The sequence below is a fragment of the Motacilla alba genome, chromosome 4 (genome assembly GCF_015832195.1).
Source record: "Motacilla alba alba isolate MOTALB_02 chromosome 4, Motacilla_alba_V1.0_pri, whole genome shotgun sequence".
Taxonomy (NCBI): domain Eukaryota; kingdom Metazoa; phylum Chordata; class Aves; order Passeriformes; family Motacillidae; genus Motacilla; species Motacilla alba.
Genome location: NC_052019.1, coordinates 8,120,441 through 8,147,352, shown reverse-complemented (window position 1 = coordinate 8,147,352; position 26,912 = coordinate 8,120,441). Strand labels below are relative to the sequence as shown.

General features: G+C 41.6%; 1 protein-coding gene across 1 annotated transcript; it reads left to right on the top strand.

The window, feature by feature from the left end:
* NELFA (negative elongation factor complex member A) lies at positions 1-26,912 on the top strand. Its single transcript, XM_038135634.1, has 12 exons — positions 1-169; positions 284-548; positions 7,612-7,783; positions 8,925-9,086; positions 9,993-10,082; positions 11,925-12,055; positions 12,227-12,296; positions 13,140-13,228; positions 14,386-14,497; positions 16,665-16,921; positions 17,944-18,043; positions 19,537-26,912. The coding sequence occupies exons 2-12, from the start codon at positions 297-299 to the stop codon at positions 19,719-19,721; spliced, it is 1,620 nt and encodes a 539-aa protein (XP_037991562.1). The 5' UTR covers positions 1-169; positions 284-296; the 3' UTR covers positions 19,722-26,912.

Below are 26,912 nucleotides of genomic sequence, written 5' to 3'. Positions count from 1 at the left end.
GCGCGGACTGTGAGGGACAATGAGCTGGGGCTGATAGAGGAGCTTCTCTACAGTGAAGCGACGCCATCTTGCAGTACGGACGAAAAGCCGTGGTGGGCGCCATTTTGCACTTGGCCGAGAGATGAGAAGCGCCTTATTGTATTTCCTGTCCTGGGCGCCGCCATTTTAGGTTACGGCATAGCCTCCGCCTTCCCAAGCGCGCTCTCATTGGGCGCCGCCATTTTGGCTTACGAACAAAACGGCGGCCCGCAGGGGTCCTCACCCCCTCCCTTCCTCCCTTTAGGTGCCTTCATAAAATGCCCGTCGAGAATCCCCTCTTTTTTCGCCCCGCTCCCAAGATGGCGTCGATGCGGGAGAGCGACACCGGCCTGTGGCTGCACAACAAACTGGGCTCCACGGACGAGCTGTGGGCGCCGCCGAGCATCGCCTCGCTGCTCACGGCCTCGGTCATCGACAACATCCGTCTCTGTTTCCACGGCCTTTCCTCGGCCGTCAAGCTCAAGCTGCTCCTGGGGATGCTGCACCTGCCCCGCCGGGCGGTGGATGAGGTGAGAGCCGGGTGGGAGTCGCAGCGAAGCGGGGCGCGCGTGTGTGTGTGTGAGGGGGAGAGGTCGGAGATGGCGTGAGGGGAGAAAGGGGGGCAGTGCCAGCACCACCTCCCCCGCCCGCCCTTTTTTTTTTCCACACGGGGGCTGCGGGGAGGGGGGACCCCGGGCTGCCCGCGGGGCGAAGCCGAGCGGCCGCAGCCCCTCAGGGCAGGGGCGTGTGGTAGGGCTGGTCCCCACAGCCTTCCCCGCCTCTCCCTCGCAGCCTTCCTTGGACGGGCAGGAATAAGCGAAGAAGGTCTCCCGACTCGTCCTCAGTGTGAGGAAAAGCGCCGAGATTCCCCGCGATAAGGGAGCGAGTGGAGCGGGAGCTTTGCTGCTGCTCCTCCTCTTCCTGCTCTTCGGGGATTCCCTGCTCGGCACTAGCCTTTTGAAAGCAGTTTGGACATGAAACCCGTTGTGTGACCCACAGGGACTCATTGCAGGGCTGTGTTTTGGGTGCCTTTTAGGGAAGAGGGTTTTTCTGAGGCAGTGGTTGTGCGACGGCCAGGGGAGAGGCAGGATCGTTTAGGAGCGGTCGTGTGTGTGTGTATTCAGCTTCCTCCACTCCTTCCTTAGTACTGGCAGCTGAGTAGGTGTCACAAGTCGAGCATCTCGGCTTTAGGGAGGACAGCAGCAAGTGCTGAAACTTTGGCAGTGGAAGATCTGGGGTCTGCACTGAGCAGTGTTTTTCCCCACCCTCCTGCAGTCAGGTCTTAATGTGGGGAAATTGCCATGCTTTTTGTTTGCCTCTCTTTACCTTTCTGGGAACAGCTGGTGCTTTCCTCTCTTGTCCTACCCCAGCTAATAAACTGGCTGGCTCGAGTCTGAGCTGGCTCTGCAGGCTTTTTCACTTGGCCCTGGACCATACCTCATCTGCACCTGGCTTATTCTTGCCGGTAGACAGCTACAGATGTTAAAATGGAGAATGCCTGGAGATCTTAGGTTTCTTCAGCCAGACTGGAGGAATTCCTCTCCTCCTTCCATCATGTAAAGTAGTATTTCCTGGTAGCAATCATGGAAGTAGTGTGTAGTTAGTTTTTACCTTCCTGTGTAGAGTATCCTCAGCTGTGCTTTCACCAGTCTCTTTCTTGGCTACGACACAGCTGCTTCTTAAGCTTAATATACATCTATACCAGGCAGGGTGTGGTATGTAACTTGGATTGTTGTATGCTCAGCTTTTGTGCACTTCTAGGCTGAAAATGGGCATACATCACCTTTAAGAAATAATTTAGTCATGTCAATGTTTGTCTTGCCATATGCATTTGGATGATTCTTCACCGACTTACACTGGTGTCACTTAAAAAAATTCTAGTTCAGCGTGTTTATGCTGATTTTTAAAACATGATATTCATGTTTAGTGCCTGTCCAGTGAACAGGCTGTCATCCTTGTGTGTGATAAATGGGGTCGTGTTCTGGACAAACAAAATAATCTTGGCCAGAAGGGGGGATAGGTACTCGTGTGAGCTTGTGAGTTTGCAAAATTCTTGTGACCTTAGTGCGAAAATCCAAGTAGCCTGGAAGAAATTAGTATTGCAGTGTTCAGAAAAATCAGTGGTGTTTTTAGATTGAAAAGAGCTTCAAAGAGCTTAAGGACCTTCATAAATGGCACTCATGGCAACTCTTTGAGGGAGCAGCATTCAAACTAACTGAAATAATTTGTTGAAATGCTTCAAGTGTGTTCACTGGGCAAACGTTATTAACCAAACCGAGGAGGAGCTGCCAGCAGCTTTCCTGGATCTGTGCTTGTGTTAGCTGTGGAGATGAAGTGTATGTAGAGAAAAGCCAGTAGTGTGCCTTTTGCTGTGTACTTGAAGTGATCCGTTGTGCTCCAAATGTAAAGCTCTTGTTCCTGCTGTAACAAAATACTGAGGGATTTTTCAATTTGGAGTTCATTAATACAATCATAAGCTTAATCTTTTATTGTAAACTGATGATGCTTGATTGAGATCTACCTTTAGCATCTTTAATTATTTCAGGAACATGTGATTTTTTTTCCTTAAACTGAGAGAAGGGCCTTTAAAAAAGGGTTAAAAATAGAAAAACCCCTGAGGCAGAAACCCTTAACATTACTGGTAGGCCTGCTATTGTCATTACAGGCTTCCTTCTATAGATGGTAAAAATAGCTGATGTAACCAAACTGCTGACAGAAAGGTTGTCTTATCAGATGCTCATCATTTGTGGTTAGTTTGCTAAGATAGTTTTATTTGTGCAGATTTGTCACCTAATTTAGTATCAAAAATGTCAGTGTTCTAATTGGCATGGAATACTTGCACACAATATCCAGAAAATAGATGAATGTGTCCGTGTCCAGAATGGCTGTGCTGGGCACGTCTCTGCAGCAGCCTTTGCTCGTGTGCTGGGGAGTGCTGGAAGCCTTCCTGCCAGGACAGGGTAGCTGCAGCCACCTGGAAGTGAATTTCTCACTTGGAAATCACCCCCACGTCTGAAAATGATTAAACTTAACTATGAGAGTGCTTAATTATTCTTTTTGGAAAGTCATATGTCTTTCCCATGCCATGTGCCAGTCTGTATCGATCGTGTGCGAGAAGCACCGAGCTGGCATTTGGAAGCTTAATTGTATTGGGAAATGTATTGCATCAGCTTTGTAAAGCTTTGGGAATCTCACTAGCAGCTACAGGATATGATACATGTTAAAAGATAGTCCCCTCTCTAGATAACAGATTCAACTGAGTTCTTTTCTCTTCAAAATAAATTTTTTTCTGTTTTCTGTATAGTAGCATTTTCATGAAAGCTTAGAATAACACAGAAACCATTTGGGAGCAGATATTTGAGTAAAAAGCAACGTGGGAATCTAGGAAACTGGTGGTATTTGGTTTAGAAGGGATTTAATTGCTCGTGGTCCTTTCTAAATCTCTGTGAAAGCTTCAGTCTAGACAAGTGAATCTTCAGTGAGCCCTCTTGAAAGCTCAGTCCTTCACTTGAGTGGTTTTATCCTCATATGTAATATCTTCAAATTTTCATAATGTTTTCATTTAACACTCCAAATACTATATAGATATAAGTGACTTAATCCTCATATACTCTTGTGGGACAGGTAATAAAACTAATTTTTTATCAAGCTGTGAATCTCATTACTGCATGTTTGTTCCTGCTGAGTAATAAGAATAATTTGCTTTCATTTTCATTTTAAATTGTGTCTTGTAGGCAGTTATCAAAAATTCCCACTGTAATTCTCTGGGAAGAACTTGCAAATTCTTGAATCTTATGGCTTTTTATCTGCTAATTTTTTTCTAGATAATTGCACTTATTTGAAATGATGCCTAAAGCTCAGCGTAGTGCTGACCAGAGTTTCAGTTGTGAATTTGGCAGAACTGTTATTTCTGTTTATTTTGCGTATTATATTCTTGTTAACCTGATTCACAATGGCGAGTGCAAGCTTTCTTTTTATGCCAGTGTTTAATTTATTTGTTCAGGCTTGGACTGTGATGTTACAACCAAGTCTGGAGCAAGGACTGTGCTTCTGTGCTCTCCGAATTGCCTTGAGAGGAGGATCCCTATCCCAGCAGGGGCCTGCCTGTTTATTACAGTAGAAATCAAAGCTGTTTCTTTGTACTGGCTTGTGTGCACCAGGAGCCATCTCTGCAGGGAAGTGGGGATTGTGGAGTATGGGTGCAGAGGAGTAAGAGGGGACATGACACTGGCATTTCCCTCTGTATTGAGAGCACACAGGCTGCTGTGCACCTTTCTGGCCTGCACTTAGAGTTCACAGTTATTCTGTGATGGAAAATGGGATATTTTAATCCAATAGTTCTCTTGGCCACTTCAGCTCTTTTTCATGATTAAAATGCAAACCACATCCAATAGTGCTATTGACCCATTCTGGGTTTGTATTGTGTAAATATTAATACTGTGTTTTCAATCCAGTGCTTTTAGTTTAATGAAAATATTCTATAATGATAATGCAGCTCCCTATTAAATGCCATCTTTTCTATAGCCTCAGAAAATTAAAGCTTCATTTGGTTTATTAGCCAACTGTTGATACACTTGTCTGAAAGTATTGTCATACACGTTAATTTAGGCAGGAAACAAAGCAAATAAATGCAAAATATTTGCAAGTAGTCATCGTTGAGTTGTCACTTGCGTGCTACTTGTAACACTTCCTTTTAAACACCTTTCCACAGTCCTGTTTGTCCTTCCTGCACAGCCATTATTAATCTGCCTGTGTTGCCAGACACTTCCCATCCTGCCTGATCCCTGCTTGCTAGATGTTTCTAGTCGTGGCCTATGCTTTTTCTTGTGTGCTGGCAAGCTGATAACAATACTTAAGATCCTTAAGTTTTAGATGAGAAAGACACTGGAACATGTTACATCAGATCTTGACATTCATGCTTAACGAGATGCTGGTTGGAGGTGATGGGAGTCTTAATGACCCAGTGTTGCAATCATAGACTATTAAGAATTAGGGATTATGGCTGTGCCCTGTAAAGTAACAGGAAAACTGCATGTAGGATTCCCTGATGAGTTGCATTTCATGCATTCTCAAACCATAAATGAAATGTGTCTTTTCAGCTGCCAGTTGAACAGTGAGAACTTGTATTTAAATTGCCAGTTGAGGACAAACCCGAGTCAAAACTTGAATCCAGGTTGTTTAATGCAAAACCATATTCAGGCAAGGTCTCTGGTTAGCTCACAGGCCTTGTTAGTGTGCTTTGCTTCCCTGTGTGTGATAGTGACTGTTATTTCACCATGTGCTTTCTGTCATGAGGCCTTGTGATAATGTTATTTGCCCCATACTAGGCAAACAAATTGTTTCTGGGCTCTTTTCTTGAAGGAACTAAAAGCTTGTTAAGCAGTGGGTTTTGGCATAAATAGGCTGCCTGAACCTTAACCCTGAGAGCAGAGGGGATGCAACATGCCCAGACCAGAGTTCTACATGAACTTTCAGAGTATAGGCATGTAGCTCTGTGAATTTTTGGTACAGAGAGGAGTTTTGTGAAGTAGATATGAAGGGTAAATTGTGAGACAAGATACAGACAATACAAGAGACGTTTTTCCTCTAGCTATTGCCTGACTTTGCTTTGATGAAGGAAGTGACATTCTGTACACTTACCTGCATTAGTGGTGTCCACAGAAAAGCTTGTAAAAGCTATGAATTCATCAGCTCTTCTGGGATGTTTTAGGTATTTTGTGTAAATCAGTACCTTGAGTCCTTTAGGACAGATAAAAGAACAAAAGACTTTGCTTTCGCAGTGTTCACAGTCGTTCTCATCCAGTGTAGAAGTGACTTTTGTTCAGGAGTTTAGGGTTACAATAAAGAGGTGGACAAGTGTGTGGAGGTTCTGGTGGGGTTATGTTTGCTGAGGAATAAATGAGCAATGGAGAACCAGCAAAGACTGGAACCTCAGAAATTGATTCTTTCCCCTGGGTAAGCGTTGGTTAAATTTGACAGCATATTAAACAGTGTGTGCTCCTGGTTGTGTGCTCAGTTTAATCCAAAGCAAATCAATGGCACTGCTTAGATGGGAACTGGCCCGTGTAGTCTCTTCTTCCTGCTCCCCTCTTTGTGGTTCTGGTGTTCGTGTGACTGCAGTCAGTCACTCTGAGGAGCTGGTCGAGCTATAAGCTACAGAGGTGCTCATTTTGGGTCAGATGGACTAATGCAGTTGTTTCACAAGTGCATAGTGTGTGAGCCCTAAAACATGCAGGGGGTAAAGGACAAACTGGCTCTGGAGTGGACTTGTAAACCCTTCCAAAGTGAGAGGGCAATAACATTGTGCAGATGAAAGGACTTGAGAAATGTCAATGTTTGTTTGCCTCTGAGCTTTAAAAGTAGATGGGTGAGGAATGGGGAGCAGAAATTTAACTTTTATTTCTTTTATTTAGAGTTGTATGCATAGAGTAAGTTTATTTTATTAAACCTTTTCATATAAGAGTGCTTTAAATAAAGGAAAAGAAACAGCATGAAGGTGAAGATGAGTCTCTTGCTTGTCTTCCTGTGTTCAGAAACATGATGACTGTAACTGAGCTATATGAGTCCCATGGGTGGTGAAAAATCAAAATTCATATATTTCCTTATACTTGCTTGTACATTCTTCAGTGTCAATATGATGCAGATAGAGTATGGGAAACTACTTTATGTGATTTTACTCTGTTGTGTTTTGTGGCTTGTTAGACACACAGACTATCTCAAACACCTTAGTTCACTGGAGCTAGTGCTGTCACACTTACATGAAAATTTACTTAGAAAAAAAGAAAGTTCAGTCTTTGGGGATTTATACTTACTTGTGAATGAAGTAAACCCCTGACTGTAGTCACCTTGATTTTCATGTCATAGTGCCAACAGATATGTTGGTCAGTAATTAAAAAATACTGTTACAATGAAACTTAAAAGTTTACTTCACTATTTTTTTTTGCATTTTTCAAAATAGAAAAATAACTTTTTTTCTGACTGTAGAAACTTTGGATAGATGGAAAATCTTGTTGCTCGTGGCATGTTAGGAGGGCTATATTTACTTCCCATAATACATAATTTTTGTCAAACAATACAGTATTGATTAGGTTATTTTGGCCTCAGCTTAAGTAGTATTTTGAAAACAATTATGATGCAGATACAATCTGTCTGTGTAATTATACTGTCGACTGGCAAGGGGCACGTCTTCATTTAGATGCCTGTCCTAAATAACTTGTGTTGTATTTGCATATTCCCATCGCTGAATAGAAGGTGTGGGTCCACAGGGGCTATGAATGTAAAACAGGAGACAGTAATGTAAACATTTGGCTGCTGCTTTTAAAAATGTCCAGTGCTAAACAAAGCTTTGAGCTTTTTTGCCAAAAGCTCAAAACAAACTTAGGTTAGATTGGCTGAAAGCAGTTTTAAAAAATTACCTTGGTTCATTCTTTGCTTGGTTCTAGAGTTAATGTATAACTGTGTGGAAACAATGTCCCTCTTCCCTCCCCCAGTAGTAAAACATTGTGCATGTTTGTATCTTTGTAAAATAAATCCAACTCTAACCTGTTTAAAACTGTTTCCAATTGGTTGATTTTCTTTTTCTTTTTTTGTTAGATGAAAGGGGCACTGACTGAAATTATCCAGCTCGCTACCTTGGATTCAGACCCCTGGGTCTTAATGGTAGCTGATATTTTAAAATCCTTTCCAGATACTGGCTCCCTTAACCTTGATCTTGAAGAACAGAATCCCAATGTTCAAGATATTTTAGGAGAGCTTAGAGAGAAAGGTAAGCCTTTTCTGTTGGTGAAAATTGCAGGAATGTGGTGCCTTTTTTTAGGAATAACCTGTCATTTCATGGGCAGCCTTGCTGTCTTAAAGTAGAGATACAAGAACAAGTACTGTCTTGTCTCTGGACTACCACAGTTCATGACCTGGAATGTTACTGGACTGGGAATTGTGGGATTTGAGGAATGGCAGCTTCTTAAATTATCTTTTCACATATCATCAGAATTAAATGTCAGTTATTGCCCGGAGTGTGAAGGGCAGCACAAAAAGTTGTGTGGATTCATTAGGATCACAGGCTGTGCTGCAGCTTAGTCAGGAAAGGCTTTTTCTATGTTGCTCTGTCTCCCATTTGTGGTACCCAAGATGACAGCAAGTCTCTGCCTTGTGTGGAAGCACCACCACTGTCCTGGGCAGGGGCTGCCTCTGCTGGAAGTGTCTGGACAGCAGGTGATAGGTGCTGCAGGGAGGCTGATCTCGGGAAGAGTTGTGCTGCTGGTGGCCAAGCAGCTACAGATTGCCCAGCGGCTGAAAGTATGGGCTCAGGCACTCGCACAGTTGCCGCTTCAAACAGCAGCGAAACTACTGATGGATGCAAAACTACTCCTACTCCAGTGGGTTTATTTTAGCACATTGTCTAGAAAAAGCCCTCGGGCATCTGTGGACAGACACAATCTCGGGGCTGGAGATTGCAACAGAACAATAATTAAATGGCTTGGAGGTGGAAACACTGTTTTCTTTCTATAATCAAATGATCATTTGTCTGTCCACACTTGTGATTTGGATTTTTGTTCAGTAGTTTGGTTTTAAGGTGTAATTTTTAAGGAGTCTGAGAATTCCATATTTTTTATCTTTGTAATAGATAGCATATTTAAGATACCTATAGCATAGATATAGCATATATAAGATACCTATAATTTGACTAGGTATAATTAAAATGGAAGCTTTTATGAAGCTAATGGGAAAAACAAACATACTAACAACTGGTTATGTATTGTGTAATAATTGGAACAAAATTATTCTTGGTGTTTGTACAAGAAATCTAAAATTTAAAACCACCTGTACAGTCTAGTTGTAAAATGTTTTGTCATTAGCTGTCAAAGAGGTGCTAATACCCCTGTGTACTGTGTTAAATCTTTATGCAGTAAGTGAATGTGAAACTTCAGCTATGTTGCCGTTGGAATGCCAATATTTAAACAAAAATGCCTTGACAACACTAGCTGGGCCACTTACTCCCCCAGTGAAACATTTCCAGCTGAAAAGGAAACCTAAAAGTGCCACTCTCAGAGCTGAACTCTTGCAGAAATGTAAGTAGTATTAAGATTGTGTACCAATTAAATGGTGAAAGGACAATTTATGTTCTGTATATTCAGTCTTATTCTCCAGAATTGTGATACACATCAAAATGTTCAATTACAAGAGCTTTCCTGGATGAGGATGGACTGATGTGTGGAAGAGGAGGTGCAAGTCATTCCAGCCAGGATTGCATTAAAATGCTAATATTGATTTAAATGCTGTTCACATTTCTAGGCATACAAAGAGCTGTAGCTTCATAAAGCACAGACAGGTCCTCTCCTGGGTGTATGTAACAGTCTGACTGAGGACACCTTTGGTTGAAGCTCCTGAAGCAAAAGTAAAATGAGGACAGTTTTATTTTGCCATGTGCTTTTGGAGCAGAGAGTAAGGGCTGCTAATTAATGCTTTCTTTCACTCAGTGTGGCTGTATAGGGTGTAAAAATCAAGAGGGTTTTCTCTTAACAAAAGGCAGCATATGTGTGTACATGTGTTTATTGGTAGCTGGTTGAACTAAGTGATCTTAAAATAGTTTACTGCAGCTGCTGTTCTGTTGCAGCAGCTTGCTGCTTTCTTGCATGTCACTTGAGTCTGGTTAAATACAAAATTTGTAACTTTTCATAATGTGTCATATAACTTTTGAAAAATTATTTCAATTTCTACTGAGTAAATTGCCTTTTCTGGTAATTTCTTATAGCTTAGGCCACCTTGTCCATTGCATAGTCATACTGATTTTGCATTTTCTCCAAATACAGTGTTTACTTCACATAAATGACCTGGGTTTTAATTAAAAAACAATTATTTCTTTGTTGGTATTCCTATCTCTTTATGTATTATTTAATAACATTTTATGTAAGAAGCATTGTGTTGTGTATTTTCAGCACAGGTTCTGTAATAACTAAAGCCATTTTTCCTTTTAGCAACAGAAACCGCGCAGCAGCTCAAGAAGACTGCAGGAGTGCCTTTCCATGCCAAAGGCAGGGGCCTGGTCAAGAAGATAGATACAACAAGTATGGCTCACTTTCATCAGTTCTCAGAAAGAAAACCTGATAGAGTAGCCTTGATGAAGAATAAGATTACCATCTGTTTTTTACAAAAGCTTTAATTTTTTTTGAGGCAAAGGATTTCTCCCTTTCTGCCTCCCTCTCTCCTGGTACTTAAATATTTCTGACATGTCTTGTCAGAAGGAACAACAATGTGTGGGGTTTTTCAAATGGCAAGTGTATCTGCCATGCTTCCAAAGTGTATTCAGCTAGATCATGCCTAGAGACTTTGATAGGAATTTAATTTGCATCACTCCAGGAATAACTCCTGACTAAGCCATGTTGCTCCAAAAGAGAGCAGAGTGGATCACACTAGTCTGCTGTGCTCTTTGAAATGCTGTGAAGTAGATTGAAACTGTCTTGTGTTTGTATAATTCTGTCTGGAGAAAGAAGAGGGGACAGTGTGTTCTCTGCAGCCAAGGCCGAGCAGTGAGTTCTACATGGCAAACCTGTAGAATGATCCTTCAGCTTTGTATTAATGCATTTCAGCTGTTTGCTGAAGTTCCTGAACTGCTTGAATTTTTCAAATAAGGTGCGAGAAGAGGGTTTAAAATTAGTTACATACTCTTTAAGTCACTGCACAGGTGTAACATTCATGGCTACCAGTGATGCTGAGGTGTGAACCTTTGAGTGATTCTTGGTTGTGGCTGGAAGTACTATGAAGTACTGTGAAGCACTTTGTGTCGATGCTGTTTAAGATGTGGCTTTGAGGGCTGAAGTTTGGCCTTGTGTTCACGCAGGAAATGCAAAAGGTCTATTTGTAATTTGAACTAAAAATTTTCCAAGTTCTTGGCATTCTGTGTTGCTGTTGAATTACTAAAGCCAGTTCTTAGACTTGGCCTTTAGCGCCAGTTGGCCTCTAGGAACAGGAGTTGGGGACCTGCTGAGGTTTGCTCTCCTGAAAGGTACTCACATGGGTCAGAGCACTGTCCTATGCTGAAAACATTTTCAGTACAACATTTAGAGGGATACAGACTCTCTAAGCTCAAACTGAAGTTTTCCCTGTTTATCTTCAACTTACAGGGCATGATGAGATGTCAGGAAGCTCAAAGACCTGATAGATCACTATGTGCATCCCACATCTTTTAATAGTTAAAAGACTGCTGTGTTTAGTGCTAGCATTAATTGTGAGGTAGAGGGGCAGCATCATAAAGTTGGGAGGAAACAGATGTTTACAGGTGTAGCTGATGCTACTGAGTATTGAAACAGCAGGTCTTCTGTTTGCACTATAGACCCAGACTGGTCCTTCTCCTTGTGCAAGCAGCAGCTCTAGATTTTCACACCCCTGTGTGAGGCAGTAACTTACCTTTGCAATATATCACAAGCCCTTGAACCCTGCAGAAGCTTGGCTAAGATTTTTGGTTAAATACAGTTTTATCAAGTAATTTGATTGTGAAAATCAAAGAGCAACTTTGGCAATAATTGTATTCAAAAGATTTCTGTCCTATACTGTTACATGTTCAGAGTTTATTTTTCATGAGTAAGGAAAGCATCTGTGTGTATAGGAAAAGTAGACTTTGTTAGCAGAGCACCTGCTTGATTACTTCATGTAGAATGGGGCTGCAAGCATTGGTCAGAGATGGGCCCTTATTCCCTTTTTGAAAAGTAAAACCTAATCTAACCTTTGAGGGACATGTAGTGTTATAGCCAATTCCACATTATAATATTAATGTTTATTATAAAGATTTTAATTTAAAGGGCAAGTAGTGTGTGCATTAAGAAGGGGAAGAGCTGAAGAACTCATTAAAGCATTTTTCATAACCAGTTAAACACATATTTCAGTTGTTGCTTTCTTTGCTCTTCCCTAAGCACCACTCAAAGGAATACCAAAACAAGCTCCGTTCAGGAGTACTTCAGCTCCCAGTGTTTTTAGTCCTTCTGGAAACAGAACTCCCATTCCTCCTTCAAGAACACCTTTGCGCAAAGAAAGAGGAGTAAAGGTAGGTGCACTCCTTGTTTTTCTGCTCAGGTCTCTTCTCTCACCTAAAGTGAATTTCTGCTGCTGCTTTGAATCAATATATTTAAGGAAAAAAAACCTGAGGATGATATTTAGAGATAAACTACATGCAATTAACAATGATTATTAAGTTCTCTGTGGTCTTTCTTTTTAGCTTCTGGATATCTCTGAGCTGGATATGGTAGGTGCTGGCCGTGAAGCAAAGAGAAGAAGAAAGACATTAGGTTGGTACAGCATTCTGCTTAAAAAGGCTGTCAGTAGACCTGCAGATAGGATCAATATTTGTAGAACCATTTTGTTCTTAATTTGCTAAAGCTTAGCCTGAGCTAAACTTAAAAAATTGAGGGATGTGATACCAACCAATACTTGCGAATGAAGTAAACCTCTGACTGAAATAGGTTTTGAAGGAGGATTTTCACTTGTTTCAGTGCTCGTACTCATATTGCCTTGGCCTAGGTAATCTAACTCAGACATGTGAAAGGATTGAGCTAATCAGTTGTGCTTTGGGCAGCCCATAGGTGTGCGAGTGGCTTCAGTGTTGGAATTTTTCTGAATTATTTTCATCTGCTCACTTCTACTGGCTGTATGGCCATGCAAATTAGGTGAAAGTCATGTTGAAAAAATGTATAGCACTTTCCAAAATTTTGACTGAGAGATCTTAGCAAGTGAACAATATCATATACACTGCTTTTAAGGCAAGTGACAGAGTTGTGCCCTACTTAACCATATCAAGAAGATACACTATGCAGCATATTTGTCCTAAAACAATTTTTTGTGTTTGTTCCAAAAAGAGAATACCACCTCAGAAGACAACCATAATTGCAATTAAAATGTTGCTTGGGCTTTCATGCATTCTAGTATCAGATTACTCAGTTATTGTATCCTGTACGTTGTTGGTTCAGTTCATTATAAAACTGTGTTTGGAGATTACTGTATCTATTTCAGCATATACCTCTTCAAGCATGTTTTAGCATACTTTGATAAATGCATTTTTATATCTTTGTTTAAAAAGCATATTCAATATTTCTGAAAAAATGCTTGGACTCACTTGTGTTTTTATGCAATAGATACGGAAGTTGTGGAAAAGCAAGCCAAAGAAGAAACAGTAGTAGAAAATGCTACCCCAGATTATGCTGCTGGCCTTGTATCTACACAGGTAAAACCAAGCAAAATCAATCAAAAACCAACCAGTCAAAAAAAAAAAAAAAAGGAAAGAAAAATAGTCTTGACATGTGCTATTCTAAACCACTTAAACCCTGTAAGAGTATTTACTCACTTGTTGAAACATGTCTCTTTATGTAAAAATTTCTATGTAATTTTTTTCAAAATTCCATTATATTTTCACCAAAGAAAAAGCAAACCTGTTGCTAGAAGTCATTCAGTCAGGGAGAGGAAGACCCTGTCATGTGTAGGCCTTTTTCCTCTTATTTCAGATACAGTATATTGGAAACTACGGTGTAGCTTTGTGTCCTCAGTCAGGATGTAGGTTCTACAAGAATGTTATGTCCTGCCCTTGCTTTTGAGTGAGAAACTGTCTGCTGGGCATGTGTGACAAGCCAAGGCCAACATACAGGCAGATTGTGGTAGGCCAGAATCAGGAGTGAAGGTCATTGCCTCTCTTTCTGCTGAGTGCTAAGAGAATCTTTGTTTTAGCAAGTTCCACATTTTACAGAATGTCCATGTTTTAGTAGGGCTACTTTAAATGATTGGTCTGTTTGACTTACTCCCCCCAAAACTTCTTTCCTCTCTCACCCCCTTATGTTCAAAGGCTGGATCAGGCAGCGAAATCATCAACCATGCTGCTGTCTTCATGCTGTGTATGCAGTGTCATGTATAATTAAGTACAAAATGAGGCTTTTTCTGTAGCCTCATCATCCTAGATGGCATCAGTCATGTTGGTGTTGAGTGCCTGTTTCAGTGGCAATGGCATTTTTGCCTGTGCTGTTTCTGCTGCCTTCTGCTTGCCTGTGTCCCAGAGGCCTTTGTGCTCTCCTGGGTGATAGCCTAGTAGGCCTTATGCCCATGGATGAACATGGTTCTACTTGCTGGTGGTGAAGAGCATGTTTCCTCTGGCAGATCACTTAGTGCTAGAGTGCAGTTCTCATAGAGTGCCATCTGCACAAATTTCTAATGTTTGAAGTAGAAAGTCAGTGTTGAACAGGTTGTTAGGTAGGACTCCTAACAGAGGAGGTTCCAGTTAAGTTCCCAAAAGGAATATCTTAGTAAAACTAATGTTGAAGTTGTATTTAAAATGCAGAAACAGCCCATGAATACTTGCAGTGTGGCTTTAATATTTTCTTTTCTGTTCTGTAGAAACTTGGCTCGTTGAACAATGAGCCTGCACTACCTTCTACAAGTTATTTACCTGCTACCCCCAGTGTGGTGCCGTCTTCCTCCTATATCCCAAGCTCTGAAACACAGCCAGGTAACAGACACTTCTTCACTCTTGGGACCTGATGACTGCAACTCTGTACAGCTTTACTGTCTGGCTGCTCTTTTATTTACAAACCTACTGTCCCTCAACTTGAGTGAAACTCCATCTTAGCAATATAAAATCCATTGCAAGACTCCAGCCTTTGAGTCTGGGGAAACCAGACATATCATTTAACCTAAGTAAAGAAAATCATTGTTGGCTCTAAGTTTTTAGAGTGACTGCTAGCTAAGTCAAGTATGTGAAACAATTTCCCGATTTTTCTTTTCTTACACAGCAATAGAAAATCCAGTCTTTTGAGTATTCAGTTTAAGTCTGAAGTATATATTCCATGCACTCCATGCACATGCATGCTAGCACATACAAAACAGTTGCTTTCAGAAATCAGTTTTATTTCTAGAGGCAGGTGCATATTACCTTTCACACAGTTTGGGATTAAGCCATCCATTTTTCTTCTACCTTTGTATAACAAAGATAATAGCTGACCTACTGCATATTTTGAAAAGTGCTGTTATTTTCAATTCTAGAAAATTGCCAATAGTAAAAAGTAGTTTGTAGAAGTCCTTTTTTCCTACAGTTTTATTTTAACCAGCTTGATTTTATTTTTCCTTCCCTACTGTGTGTGAAGTCTTTAAAGGAATGTATCAGTTTGTGCTAACAGATGTTCATGGCTGGGATTCATTACCAGATCTGTCCATTAACAGCGAACCAACATTTCAGTTTAATGTATTATTTTTACTTATGAGCTGTGGCATTTTGGGCACTGTAGAAAACTGCTTAGATGCAAGACCCAGTCATTTCATTTGGCCTCAAAACAGTTCCGAATCTCTCTGAAGGTCTATGCACATCTTTCTCTGGCAGAAAATTGGCATCTCCAGAAGGAATGCAGCCAAGAACACAGCAGTGTGTCAGCAGCTGTAGTACTATTTTCTACGGTGTTGGCATTGTGTTCAGCAGCAGGAAAAGTCTAGTTTAAAATTCTCTATTCTGTTCTCTTTCCTTTTAGAGTATGGAGTATTTAGCTTATCTTAGGGACCAGGAACATAAAACTGTTTGTTTGATATAAGATGCACACAGAAGATCCACAGATTTGGCCTCATATAATCTGAGGTTGCATAATTAAGACATAATTTCGTGAAAGTCAGTTATTTTGACAAGAGACAAAGCCAGTAATGAAACTTGTAAAAGAATAAGGAATAACTCATACCGCAAATGTTTATCCTGTCAATTGTTCCACATCTGCTGAAAAATACCAGTATTGCTAAAACCATTGCTGTGTCTGTGCCAGGATGTAGAACCATAGATGTCTCATATCCTAAAATCTGCTCTAAAGGGCACCAATGTACTCTGTTCCATATCTGCCTGTCTTCTGTGAACACAGTGTAAACAGGTCAGCTTAAAGCTCATGAGGTTTGTGAAGGGCGCTTGAGCAGCTGTGCCTCTGTCCAAGAGCTGCAAAAGAACATAGATAGTGTCCACTGGATAATTATCACTGGCTGGACAGATGGTAACTTGTGTGGTCAAGCTGCTGTGATTTCATGAGTTGCCTCCAACTGCAGCTAGGTTGGGAATAATATAACTTCCTTATTGCAGGTGAATGGATCAGCTTTGAGAAAGAACAGTTAAGCCTTGTGGGGTTTTAACTTCTAGCAGTTAGTGTTTAAATAACGAGTGATTTGTGCATTTAATTATGACATCTGTTAAAGTCTGTTTGTATTTTCAGTATCTTAATGGCACTTCCTTTGAAAGCTGCTGCTACATTAGGTAAAAACTGATGAAATAATTTTTGACTTGCTCTGTGTAATAGTACAGCAACAATCCTGGTAGGACCAAAGTACAGTTGTTAGAGCTATATAAACTGAAAAGTAAGTATTGCAGCTTCAGTTTAATAAATTGGATATTGATTAAACATCAAATTTTATTCTAAATATAATGTATCCATATGGAACAGCTGGGTACTCTGTTGTCTAATTATTTCTAAAGATATTTGAGTGGAAAGAGCACTAGCTCTTAACTTTTTCATATGGATATTAGATGGCATATTGATCGTGGTGCTAAAATGGGATCATCAGAGATTTTTAGCTTTCTTTAAAGGTCGCTGGTGATGCTAATCCCTATTTGTGGACAATAATGCTTTAACTATCCTGACTGGTCTTTGCAGCTGGCTCTGCACGAGAGGCCTTGCAGACCAACAGACAGACAGAAGAGCCTGCAGCTCCAAATGCTACTACAACTCTTCCTGCACAGTTCAAACAAAGAACACCCATGTACAACAGCAACTCTAATCCCCCTGCAGCTACACCTACCTCACCCCTAACCCCCACCACACCTCCTGCCATCTCCCCTGCGGCACAGGCACCACAAGTGGCCCCCCAAACTCAGCAACAGCCACCACCGAAGAAAAACCTCTCTCTCACAGTAAGTAAAACCAGATTCTTTTTGACTGATGGTTTTGATGTGGATTGGATCTCATTTATATGTGGGCATTTCTTGGCCTTTGGATTATGGAGTGGTTGAGGCTGCTTTTTTTATAACCAAAGATTACAAAAGTACTTTGTGGTTTAGCATTGCTGTCTTAGTGTTATTCACAACATTTTTAGTTGTGCAGTGTTAATGTTGCAGTAAGATGTCATTACTTAATGCTGTTTATTATGTAAAATGTGTTGCTCATTATAAAGAATTTTAGAGAAAGGTGTATTTCCAGCAGAAATTGCCCAGCCAGTTCCACATAATATAAATTGCTTGGAATTGTCCTGACATAGATGTAGTAGGAGAAAATACACAAAAAGATTATTTAAGGTAAAAGATTTTATTTCTGATCCACCTCATCCCCCCATTACACATTTTTCAAAGCATGGGAGTGGGGATATATCCTGAAGCTTCCTATTCCTGGTGCATATATACATGATTTGGTATGTATTATGTGCATGCTTGGAGTCCCATTCAAGATGCAACTCATTAGAAGACTTTGCTAAGCACATCTGTAAGCCTAGCTTGCAAGAGCTGAACTTCAGCAAGCTGGGTGACTTCTTCTTTTCAGTACTTCTACTGCATTTATTAAAGAAAAAGAAATCCTCTGAAATTATTGTAAGCCTGGGTTTGTTGGATTGTAGAGAAAGTATTGGATTATTTTCTTTTTTCCCTAATGTCATAAAGGACACAAAATGGACAATATAAACGTTAAGCCTCTCACATGTTTCTGTAACTATTTGAAGGTGGGGTGTTTTTTTCAATGTCCAGAGTTCAATTGTCCCTGCTGTGCATGTTAGGTAAAAGTATTGCAGAGGGGAAACCTTGAGTTTAGGATGCCTTTTTTGTTAACTTTTTGTGGGTCCTACAAACTTTCGCCATGTTCTTTTATGCTCATCTGCGGGTATTAAAGTGGTCCCTGTTGGCAGAGTTTTTCTCTACTGAATTGACATTTATTGTGTCTGTTACAGAGGGAGCAAATGTATGCTGCACAGGAAATGTTCAAGACTGCAAACAAAGTTACAAGGCCAGAAAAGGCTCTTATACTTGGATTCATGGCAGGATCCAGAGGCATGTATTGATATTAATTTAGCTTGCTTCTGAATACACAAATCTGATACACAGCCCAGCATTTCTAAATGTGCATGTGGTGTGCATTGCTTTAGCTTTGTCTGTATGTGTTGGACTCTTTGCTTTACACTGGACTCTACATACTTTGTGAATTATAGTTCTAACTACCTGGAAATGGGTCTTTAGGGTCCATTTCCACTAAGTCAACTGGTCTGTCAGAAAAGCTGCTGACCACAATATAACTGAATTCACTGTAGAATCAGGGCTTAGGGTTGAAGAGAAACAAGGCAGCTGGTAAGCTTTGTTCAAAGTGGTTGGGTGCTACTGCTCTGCCTAGAGGACCAGTGAATGTAAATTTTTTTTGTGGCCAGTTGATGTACCAGTCGGGTAGTACAGAATCTCTTTGCTAATTCCTTGCTTTAGAAACTGGCAACTGTTATCTCAGAGACTTTAGATAACAACTGGTGCTGTGAATCACAGGGAGATAAGCTGGCTCATAGCTGGATCCTGTTATGTATTGGCCTTGATAGACCAAAGCTGTTTTGCCTAGGAGATTATTGGATGTAAGATGAGAAGGAGCTTAAGAGTCCTTAAGTGAACTCTGTCATCTGCACTAGCTCTGGTTTCTATTTTGGTATTTGGGGGCTCTTACCACCAGAGTCCTGCAGCTTAAATGTGGCTCATGCATTTGGAGTAATGCAATACACTGGTGAGAATGAGCAGAGTTACTGTGGCGATCCCTGAGCTTTAAGTTTGGTGCATCTTGCATTAATCACAGTGTTTTCAGTACTTGATGCTACTTCAAATTGCAGTAGGAGGCTGTAATTTAATATCTACACAGACAGCTTTTTCTAATGCAAGGTAAAATACTCTTTTGGAAGTGTGTGTGATACAGATTCACAGATACATATATAGTAATGTAAATATTAATATGAATTCACTTAGTAATAATGCCAGCACCTTCTGAAGGTTGGATAAATAACTGCCAACTGATATTCTTGAGCATCATTCCAGTACCTTGAAGTGTAACATTTAAAACTTCTACTGACTTGGACCCGAGTCTGGGACTCAGTGGTTTCAGTGAAGCTTTTTGGGCTTCCTTAACAGCTAAAAATTCTTGAGGCATTTAACTACAAAATATCTCCCAAGTAAAGTAACTCTGGTAGTTCAAGTTTACCAACTCCATTTAAATATTATCTTCTCTTCTGACTTTTGAGGTTGAGAGAAATGACACTGGCAGTCTTTACTCCCTCTTTTATTGTTCTTTCAATCATGTTAGCCTTGAGCTTCATCTTTTGGGGTCTGGTTTTGTTATTTTTAAAACTCGGTCTCAGGAGTGTGGAGGGAGGAAAATCTTTGTCTGGTTTGCTCAGCTTTGGGTTTGAGAGTTGTTGTTTGTGTTTTGCGGGGTTTTTTTTTTAAGCATAAGAGCCCCCTGTCTTGTCTAATATACTGTTGAAATGTATAATGTGTTTCTCTCCTTGTTTCTGCAGAGAATCCTTGCCAAGAGCAAGGTGACATCATCCAAATTAAACTTAGTGAACATACAGAAGATTTACCAAAGGCAGATGGCACGGGCAGCACCACTATGTTGGTTGACACAGTCTTTGAAATGAACTATGCTACTGGTGAATGGACCAGATTCAAGAAGTACAAACCTATAACTAATGTTTCCTAAGAGATGCAGCAGCAGCAGACTGGACCAAATCAAGTTTAGAGTCAACCAGCTCATAGAGTATGTCAACTGTACAAAATGGCATTCATGTGTACATTTCTTATTACCCTCCAGAGTAGAAGCTGTGCTCTTCAACCAAACTGAGCTCAGTGAACACAGAAGTGTTTGATGGTGTCAAACTCACTTAATTTTTTTTTATTAATCTTGGGAGAGGGAAAGATGTTCTTGGGGGGGGGGGAACGGGACGTTGTTGGTGTGTTTTTGTTCAGGATGCTGAAAAAGGAGATCACAGCTGAAAGGTTACAGATGGGTGCAGTTTACTGCTAAGTACCAGAAGAGAAGACTACTGCACAGTCACTCACGGTTTACTGTTAACTGAGGGCACAGATCTTTATTATAAAAAAATTTTCTTTGGCAACATGAGTTCTGTCGTAAGAATGGATGTTTGAAGCACCACAGGTCGGTACTTGATAATTTTGTATTTCTGCTGCAGTGTAACTATTGCAGATGATAGATGTCAGTGTCTAAAGATACCCACTGTATGTTTAGCTTATTTATGCTTGGGTCATAGGATGATATTGAGCAGCTTTGTTGTAGCAGTTGGGAACAAAGTGACACAGACCCCCTTATGCATCCAAAGGAGATCGCTTTATTGTAGAAATCACATCCTTTTAAACCTGACATGACTGAATTCTCAACCTGACATAACTGAAGCCAAACTGAGACCTAACAGAACTTAACAGAAAGAAGGCACCATTGGCTGGCCCAGCTGCAGTGCTGCTGCCCACGTGTCCTATCATCCAGTCAGCTTCCTGCTCTTATGCTGTCCACATGTTCTTCCAGCCAATCACAGTCTCACTGCGGTCACTCAACTGACTCTCTCCTGACTCCTGACTGCCTCCCACCCCTCCAGCCTGCAGCTGTGCCTTTCCTATGGGGCCTTCTGGGGAGCATAAGCCTTAACCACTTTAATAATTATTATCCCATGTCCTATGTCTCCCCCCCCTCTTTTTTATTAAGTAACGAAAACCTACTAGGAAAAACCTAAACAATTCCTAAGGCATTAGTAACAGTGACAACAATAATAACTATTACAGCTTTTCAAAAACTGTAACATAGGCTTCTCTGGTGTAAGTAGTAGCACTTAACAGAAACATAATTCAGTTTTGAAAGAAATTAACAAGGTGAAGCTTACAACTGCCTGTATGCTTTGCTATCACCCAAGGTCTACCAAGGAGCCTTCTTTTCATAATGAGGAGTTGGAAGGCCTCTCCTGAGCGAGGCTTCCATATTTACCTCAAAGGAAAGTGTTCTAACTTTTGCAAAGCTAGTGAGTCCCTTTTCTGTACAGAAACACCTGGGCTTGATAGCATACTTTTCCTTGCCAGTCAAGGCCATAGCTTGGCCAGAGCTAAGACCTAGACTGGGAAGGCTTTCCTGTCATATCCTTAAAAGAAATCTTCAGTAATAACACACAGAACAGCTGGCTTTGTCATAAATAACTTGTAAATAACTATAACTATGTACATATATACAACTCCTTTGAAAGTACCATTTACCTTTTTTGTCACAAACAGATTCAAAACTAGCAAAGAAAACACCTCTCTGTCTCAGCCAAACCTGCAGCCTGCAGGCAGGTTTGCTCCTCTGAGGAGGCAAGGCAGACGTACAAGATCTTGGTGGCTAGCAGTAACAATGCTGTGGCTCGCTGTAAAGGCAGCATGGCAGTGCCCATGCCAGGGGAGGCACCTGCTCAGTGACCTGCTCACTGCTGGCAGCCCCGTGCCCCAGAAGAGTGCGGTCTGCACCCCTTGGTTGCTTCTGCCGCTGGTGGCCCTGCGCCCTGACTGCCGCTTCTGGGTGGAGCTATGAGACAAGTGTTCTGGTGACAGCCGCTGGGCTGGCTGTGCTGTTGTCATTGGGCCATGCTTCATGTGTGACCTTGCCATACTTGATTGGCTGGCAATCCCTGATGTGCCTGTGGCTGGCCATAGGCCACCTGCATCAAGCTGAGGACCATCAGTAGGGCCACCCTGACCCCTGCCCAGCTGGGACCCCCCACACGTGTGTCCAAAACCTGGAAATGCGTGGCTCAAGCCCCTGCCAGAGAGTTAGTATTATGAGCAGTAGTTCCCCTGTTTTGGCATGCTCTAACCATATCACCTGTACATGGGTTACGAACAGCGAGCAGTGCTTTTCTACAGTCTTTGTTCACATTTGTGAATGCCAGCTGTTGCAACAGTATAACTCTGGCCTCGTTACTGCCGACTTGCCAGGAGAGCATGGCATGCAGTCTGTCCAGGAACTGCACAAACTTTGCCGCTGGACCCTGTAAAGTCGTAGCAGAAGACATATTAGAATTGATACCCATCCCAGGGAGTTGCTGCAGGGCTAGGTGAGTGATGGTACCACATACATCATGCGGGAGCCTGCCTGTGCTGCAGGAACTGCAAAGGGACTCTCTCCGGTCAGCGGTGCAACGGTGACTGGTGCGTTTCTGTCCTGCAGCGATTCCGGCTGGGCTGTACACAGCTCTCGGTAATTGGTCAGCCAGACTGCAAGCTGCATCGCTGTTAGACTCATTTTCCTTGTGCTTTTCACTCATAGGGTGTGAGGACGTACGTGCTACCGATAGACTCGAGGTAGCTTAGGGTGTGATGGGAGGATATGCCGCTTTCTTTTACAAGCACCCTTCATTCTTTACTTTATAGTCCAGCTCTAGGTAGGCTGGGTGTTGGTTTGGCATGTGTTTTACTGGGCATGCCGAAATGACTGCCAAATCACCATCCTTCATGATGGCTTCCCAGCATTGTTGCCAACTCTGGACTACTGCATCACCATCTTGGGCTGGAAGTGAGTCTGCCACCCGCTCACAATGTGGGAATTCCACGCCGAAGGGGCCAGCCACGCAGGGATTTTTATTGGGGTAAGGCAGTTCCATGGGGCTTGGGTTAGTCTTGGGATAAGGGAATTCAGTGGGGTTTGGGTCCATCCTTGGGGTCGTATACGGGTTCTGGCAGTGCTGAGGGTTGAGGGGAATTACCTTCCAAAAGCTGCGTAATGGCCGACATTTCATGACTTCCTTTAATGGCTGCCACAATTGTCCCCCATGGAGCGAGGTGCCCCCAAGCTTCGGCATTGCCATCCCAGGTGATATCAAAGAGTCTCTTCCTTATTGCTTGCCAGGTTTCTGATCAAAGGGACCCACTAAAGGGAAAATCTGTAACTTGATTAGACACTCAGTCCAGCAGGGTGCTTAGTTTCACATCAGCCATATTAATAGATTGCTGATGTAGGAGCCGCCTGACCTGGTCCAAGCTCCTGCTTTGTTCCCCTGATATTCCATCTCCCATACTTTCTCCCACTGATCTCCTCATCCTTCCAGTGAGGTACACACACCTAAAATTCCTGGGTTCCTTCCTGAACTCTTCCTGGATCCTGCCTGGTTGGTTCCTTGACCTAGTGGGAGCAGCTACTGGAGCAGACTGCACACCCTGAGCTGCCTTCGCAGGTCCCTGTTCGGGCCAGCCAGCAGCGGGGAGCAAAGCGACACGGACCCCCTTATGCATCCAAAGGAGATCGCTTTATTGTAGAAATCGGTCTCCTTTATACCTTTGATCTCAGCCTGACAGAACTGAAACTGGAACCAAACTGAGACCTCTCAGAACTTAACAGAAAGAAGGCACCATGGGCTGGCCCAGCTGCAGTGCTGCTGCCCACCTGCCCTGTCATCCGATCAGCTTCCTGCTCTTAGACTGGCTGCATGTTCCTCCGGCCAATCAGTCTCACTCCCAGCTGTCACTCAGTGACTCCTGACTGCCTCTCCGGCCTGCAGCTGTGCCTTTCCCATGGGGCCTTCTGGGGAGCATCGGCCTTAACCACGTTAATAATTATTACCCCACATCTTGTTAACTCTCTATATTGTCAATGTCCACGCCCAGCATAAGTTAATCTTTATTTGGCATTATTTGAGATAGACAGAAACTGAGTATCATAACTTTCTGAAGGAAAAAACCCATCAAAATTATAAAAGTAACTGGCTTGTCGCTGCCTGGAAGTGATAGTTTCCTGCCATAGGAGTCTTGGAGTAGAAGTTGATCTATGGCTCTTGCATAACAAGTCCTTTGCACAGCATAACTTAACCTGGAGGAAGGGAAACAACTGCATCTCAAAACCAACTGGAGCTTAATTTTAAAATGGCTCTAGAAATGGTTGAGACATATCTAAGTAGAAGTAGTTTTTGTTGTCTTGAGGCACTATTAATGAATGTTTCGTTGAGCAGTCAAAAGCTGTTTGATTGCCCAACCCTGACCCAAAAAGTTTTTCATGACTGTAGCTGTGGTTCTTACCAGTGTAGTTTTATCAGTATAATTGCTAATGTGACCACAATTATACTGGCATATAAATGTGCCTTGTACTTGTCCCCTGCTAGTAGAAGCACATTTTTATCTTTATAACTGTGTTCATACCACTGGTGTAATCTGGCTTTAATGCTACGAGCAAAGCTGGCATTTACTGAGAGGATTTATGTACATTAGTCAGGATTCCTTCTTGGGAGACTTAGCTTCATCTTTTGAAGGAGTCTTGAATTCAGTGTCTGGTTTCTGCCAGTACATGTGTGTGGAGCTGTGCTTGGTTGGGAATGCTGCTTAGAAGGAAGAAATACAAAGATGAGTAGCAGAGTGGTGATGTGTTGAGGAGGTACCTTGGTCTGACTTAAAAGATTCATGTTGAAGTGAAACTTTTAGGACTAAACAAGGCTCTTGTTTGTTCCTGTTTTTTTTTCTGAAAAACAAGCAGACCAAATCCCAAGTACACTTGTATACTAATAAAACATTTAGATGTTTGATTAGAATCTTTTTTTTTTATTGGGGAAATTTTTTTATTGCATTTTAATCTTTGTTTTTCAATCAAACTACCCAACAGGACAGGGCAAGTATAAATAATATTTTAAAAAATGTCCTGTATTCTACAGTGTTTTAAGATGTGACCAAAAGTGTAGATTTCTTAACTTTATTTAAGCAAATACACAGCATGTTCTAGCTCCTGTAACAGGCAGGGTATTTGATGGTATTGCTGCTGTTGCAGAGTGTTGTGCATGTTTTAGTGTGAAAGTTACTCACATATAACTGTCACATTGGGGCTGTCCTCCCCAGAATTGCCCATTTCAGAAACAACGTAGATTGCAATTTTGATTCCAACTTTTCTTTTTAAACTGCTTGACAAGTGAGGGTGACTAGTGAGTTTTAGTTTTTAGGAGTTTAGTAGAATGTGTTATGGTTATAACTTATTTGGTTTTAGAGTGTTACACAGTGAGGGCTAGTGATAGGTTATGAAAGTATTCATCTTTTAGAGGAAAGGTTTAAAGAAAAGTGACATTCCTTTTGTTGTCTGCATTCAGATTTTGGAGTTTCCTTGTGATGACCAGTTTTCTGTACCTGTGTATACTTCTGTCTTAACTGTTCCTGCTTGCTAGATGAGCTGCAAGTATCAGATACAGTTGTTAAGAATGAGCATTTAGAAAATTGGCTGGCTTGAGGGGCATGTACTGTCATGTATTGTAAACTCTTGATGCAAGACCTGTGCGGTTCTATCAAGGTCGGGAGCTGCTGTGTGGTGGCTCTTGAGATTAATGGTGGTCCCTCACTAAATTTCTGGGGCCACAGAAGCCTGCATTTCAGACCTGTGCTTGGGGAGGAGATAGCTGTCCCTCTGCTCTTCAAGAAGCCCTTCTAGAATGCAGTGGAGTCCTTTGAGTGCAGTAGTACGTAGGAAGCTTAACCATGCTGCTGTTTGTATTGCTGCATAATGCAGTTGGTCTCCAGGCCTGTTTGTCTAAAGTCAGTCATAGGCAATAAATGGAAATTTTAAGTAAAACGATAGTATGTTTTTAATTCCATAAACTCATTAGGATGAGACAATTTAACACTGCAAAATTAATTTTTTTTAAGTCACTCTATGACCCTCAATACAGAGGATTACTTCAACTTGATCTGTGAATCTATAAAGTGCTTAAATGCCTAAAGAAGGGGAAGTTTCTGGAACATTGTTAAATTGATACGGTGAGAAGTAAAACTACATGGAGTTCTTTGGTTCAGCGAATTAAATCATCAAATCTGTGTTCTGGAAGTAGGAATAGTGCCAGACAAATCAGAAAGGGAAACTTCAATATTGAAATTCCAATACATTGGAATTGTTACATACAGAACAGAATCTGGCCTTGGAACTTGATGTTTTTGTCTTGAATATTCAGTCACTTGGATGGGAAGCTATTCAGTGAGGCTCAGTGTGTGCTCTCAGGTTAAGGTGTAAGGTTAAATAAAAGCATTTCTTTACTCTAGAATGACTTGCAGATTTACTGAGTTGACCAGAGAAGTAGTTCAGAGCTTTCTTAAAGCTTTGCTTTTCTCCTTTGCACATGCCTTTATCCAAGCATATGGTTTTCGGAAATAGCAAGCCCAAACTTAAGAGCTTTGGGCTTGAACTGCACCTCATCAAGGTGATGTCCCAGTCTCTCTGGCCCTTGCTTGTAGAGGAGCTCCTGTCTGTGCAAGCCTAGGCATGATATGAATTAGGTTCTTTGATTTGAGTATGAAATACTGCAGAAAGAAGCAGTGAAAGTGGCTTGTGATTTCCCTGTCCTGTCCAAACTTTGTTTTTAGGGGAGAAAGAGCACATTCATCTTACCCAGGGTTCTTCAACAACTTGTCCTATAGTGAAGTGCTAGGTTTCTGAACGCTCCATTTTCTTCCATGTGTGCTGTGAGGACCAGAAAGAGTGAAATGAGTGTAACGAGGAAAGGGAGCCCAAGAAGGATGCTGAGATCACAGATTCCATCTTTCTGTTCATACTTTTTCTACTCTAATGCTTTGTAGTTATCTCCATACAAACCAGTCTACGCTTAGTACAGTTAACACTCTAGTATTGGGCTGGTATTTGTGGGTTAACCTGATTTTCAGTGCTGGCTATGCCATTTATTCTTTCAGTTCAATACCATGGGGTCCTGGATACAGTGGGAAGGAGCCTTTGGTAGTCGCTTGATATCTCCATGTGGAATTGGTCACTTCTCTCACTAAGTTATGTCAGAGTGCAGACCACTTGTCTAGATAAAAGAATCTTGAGACTTTGACATCATGCAGTTTAAGAGTGAATCACATTTTCATAGTAAGGTCTGACTGGAAAAAAAAAAAAAAA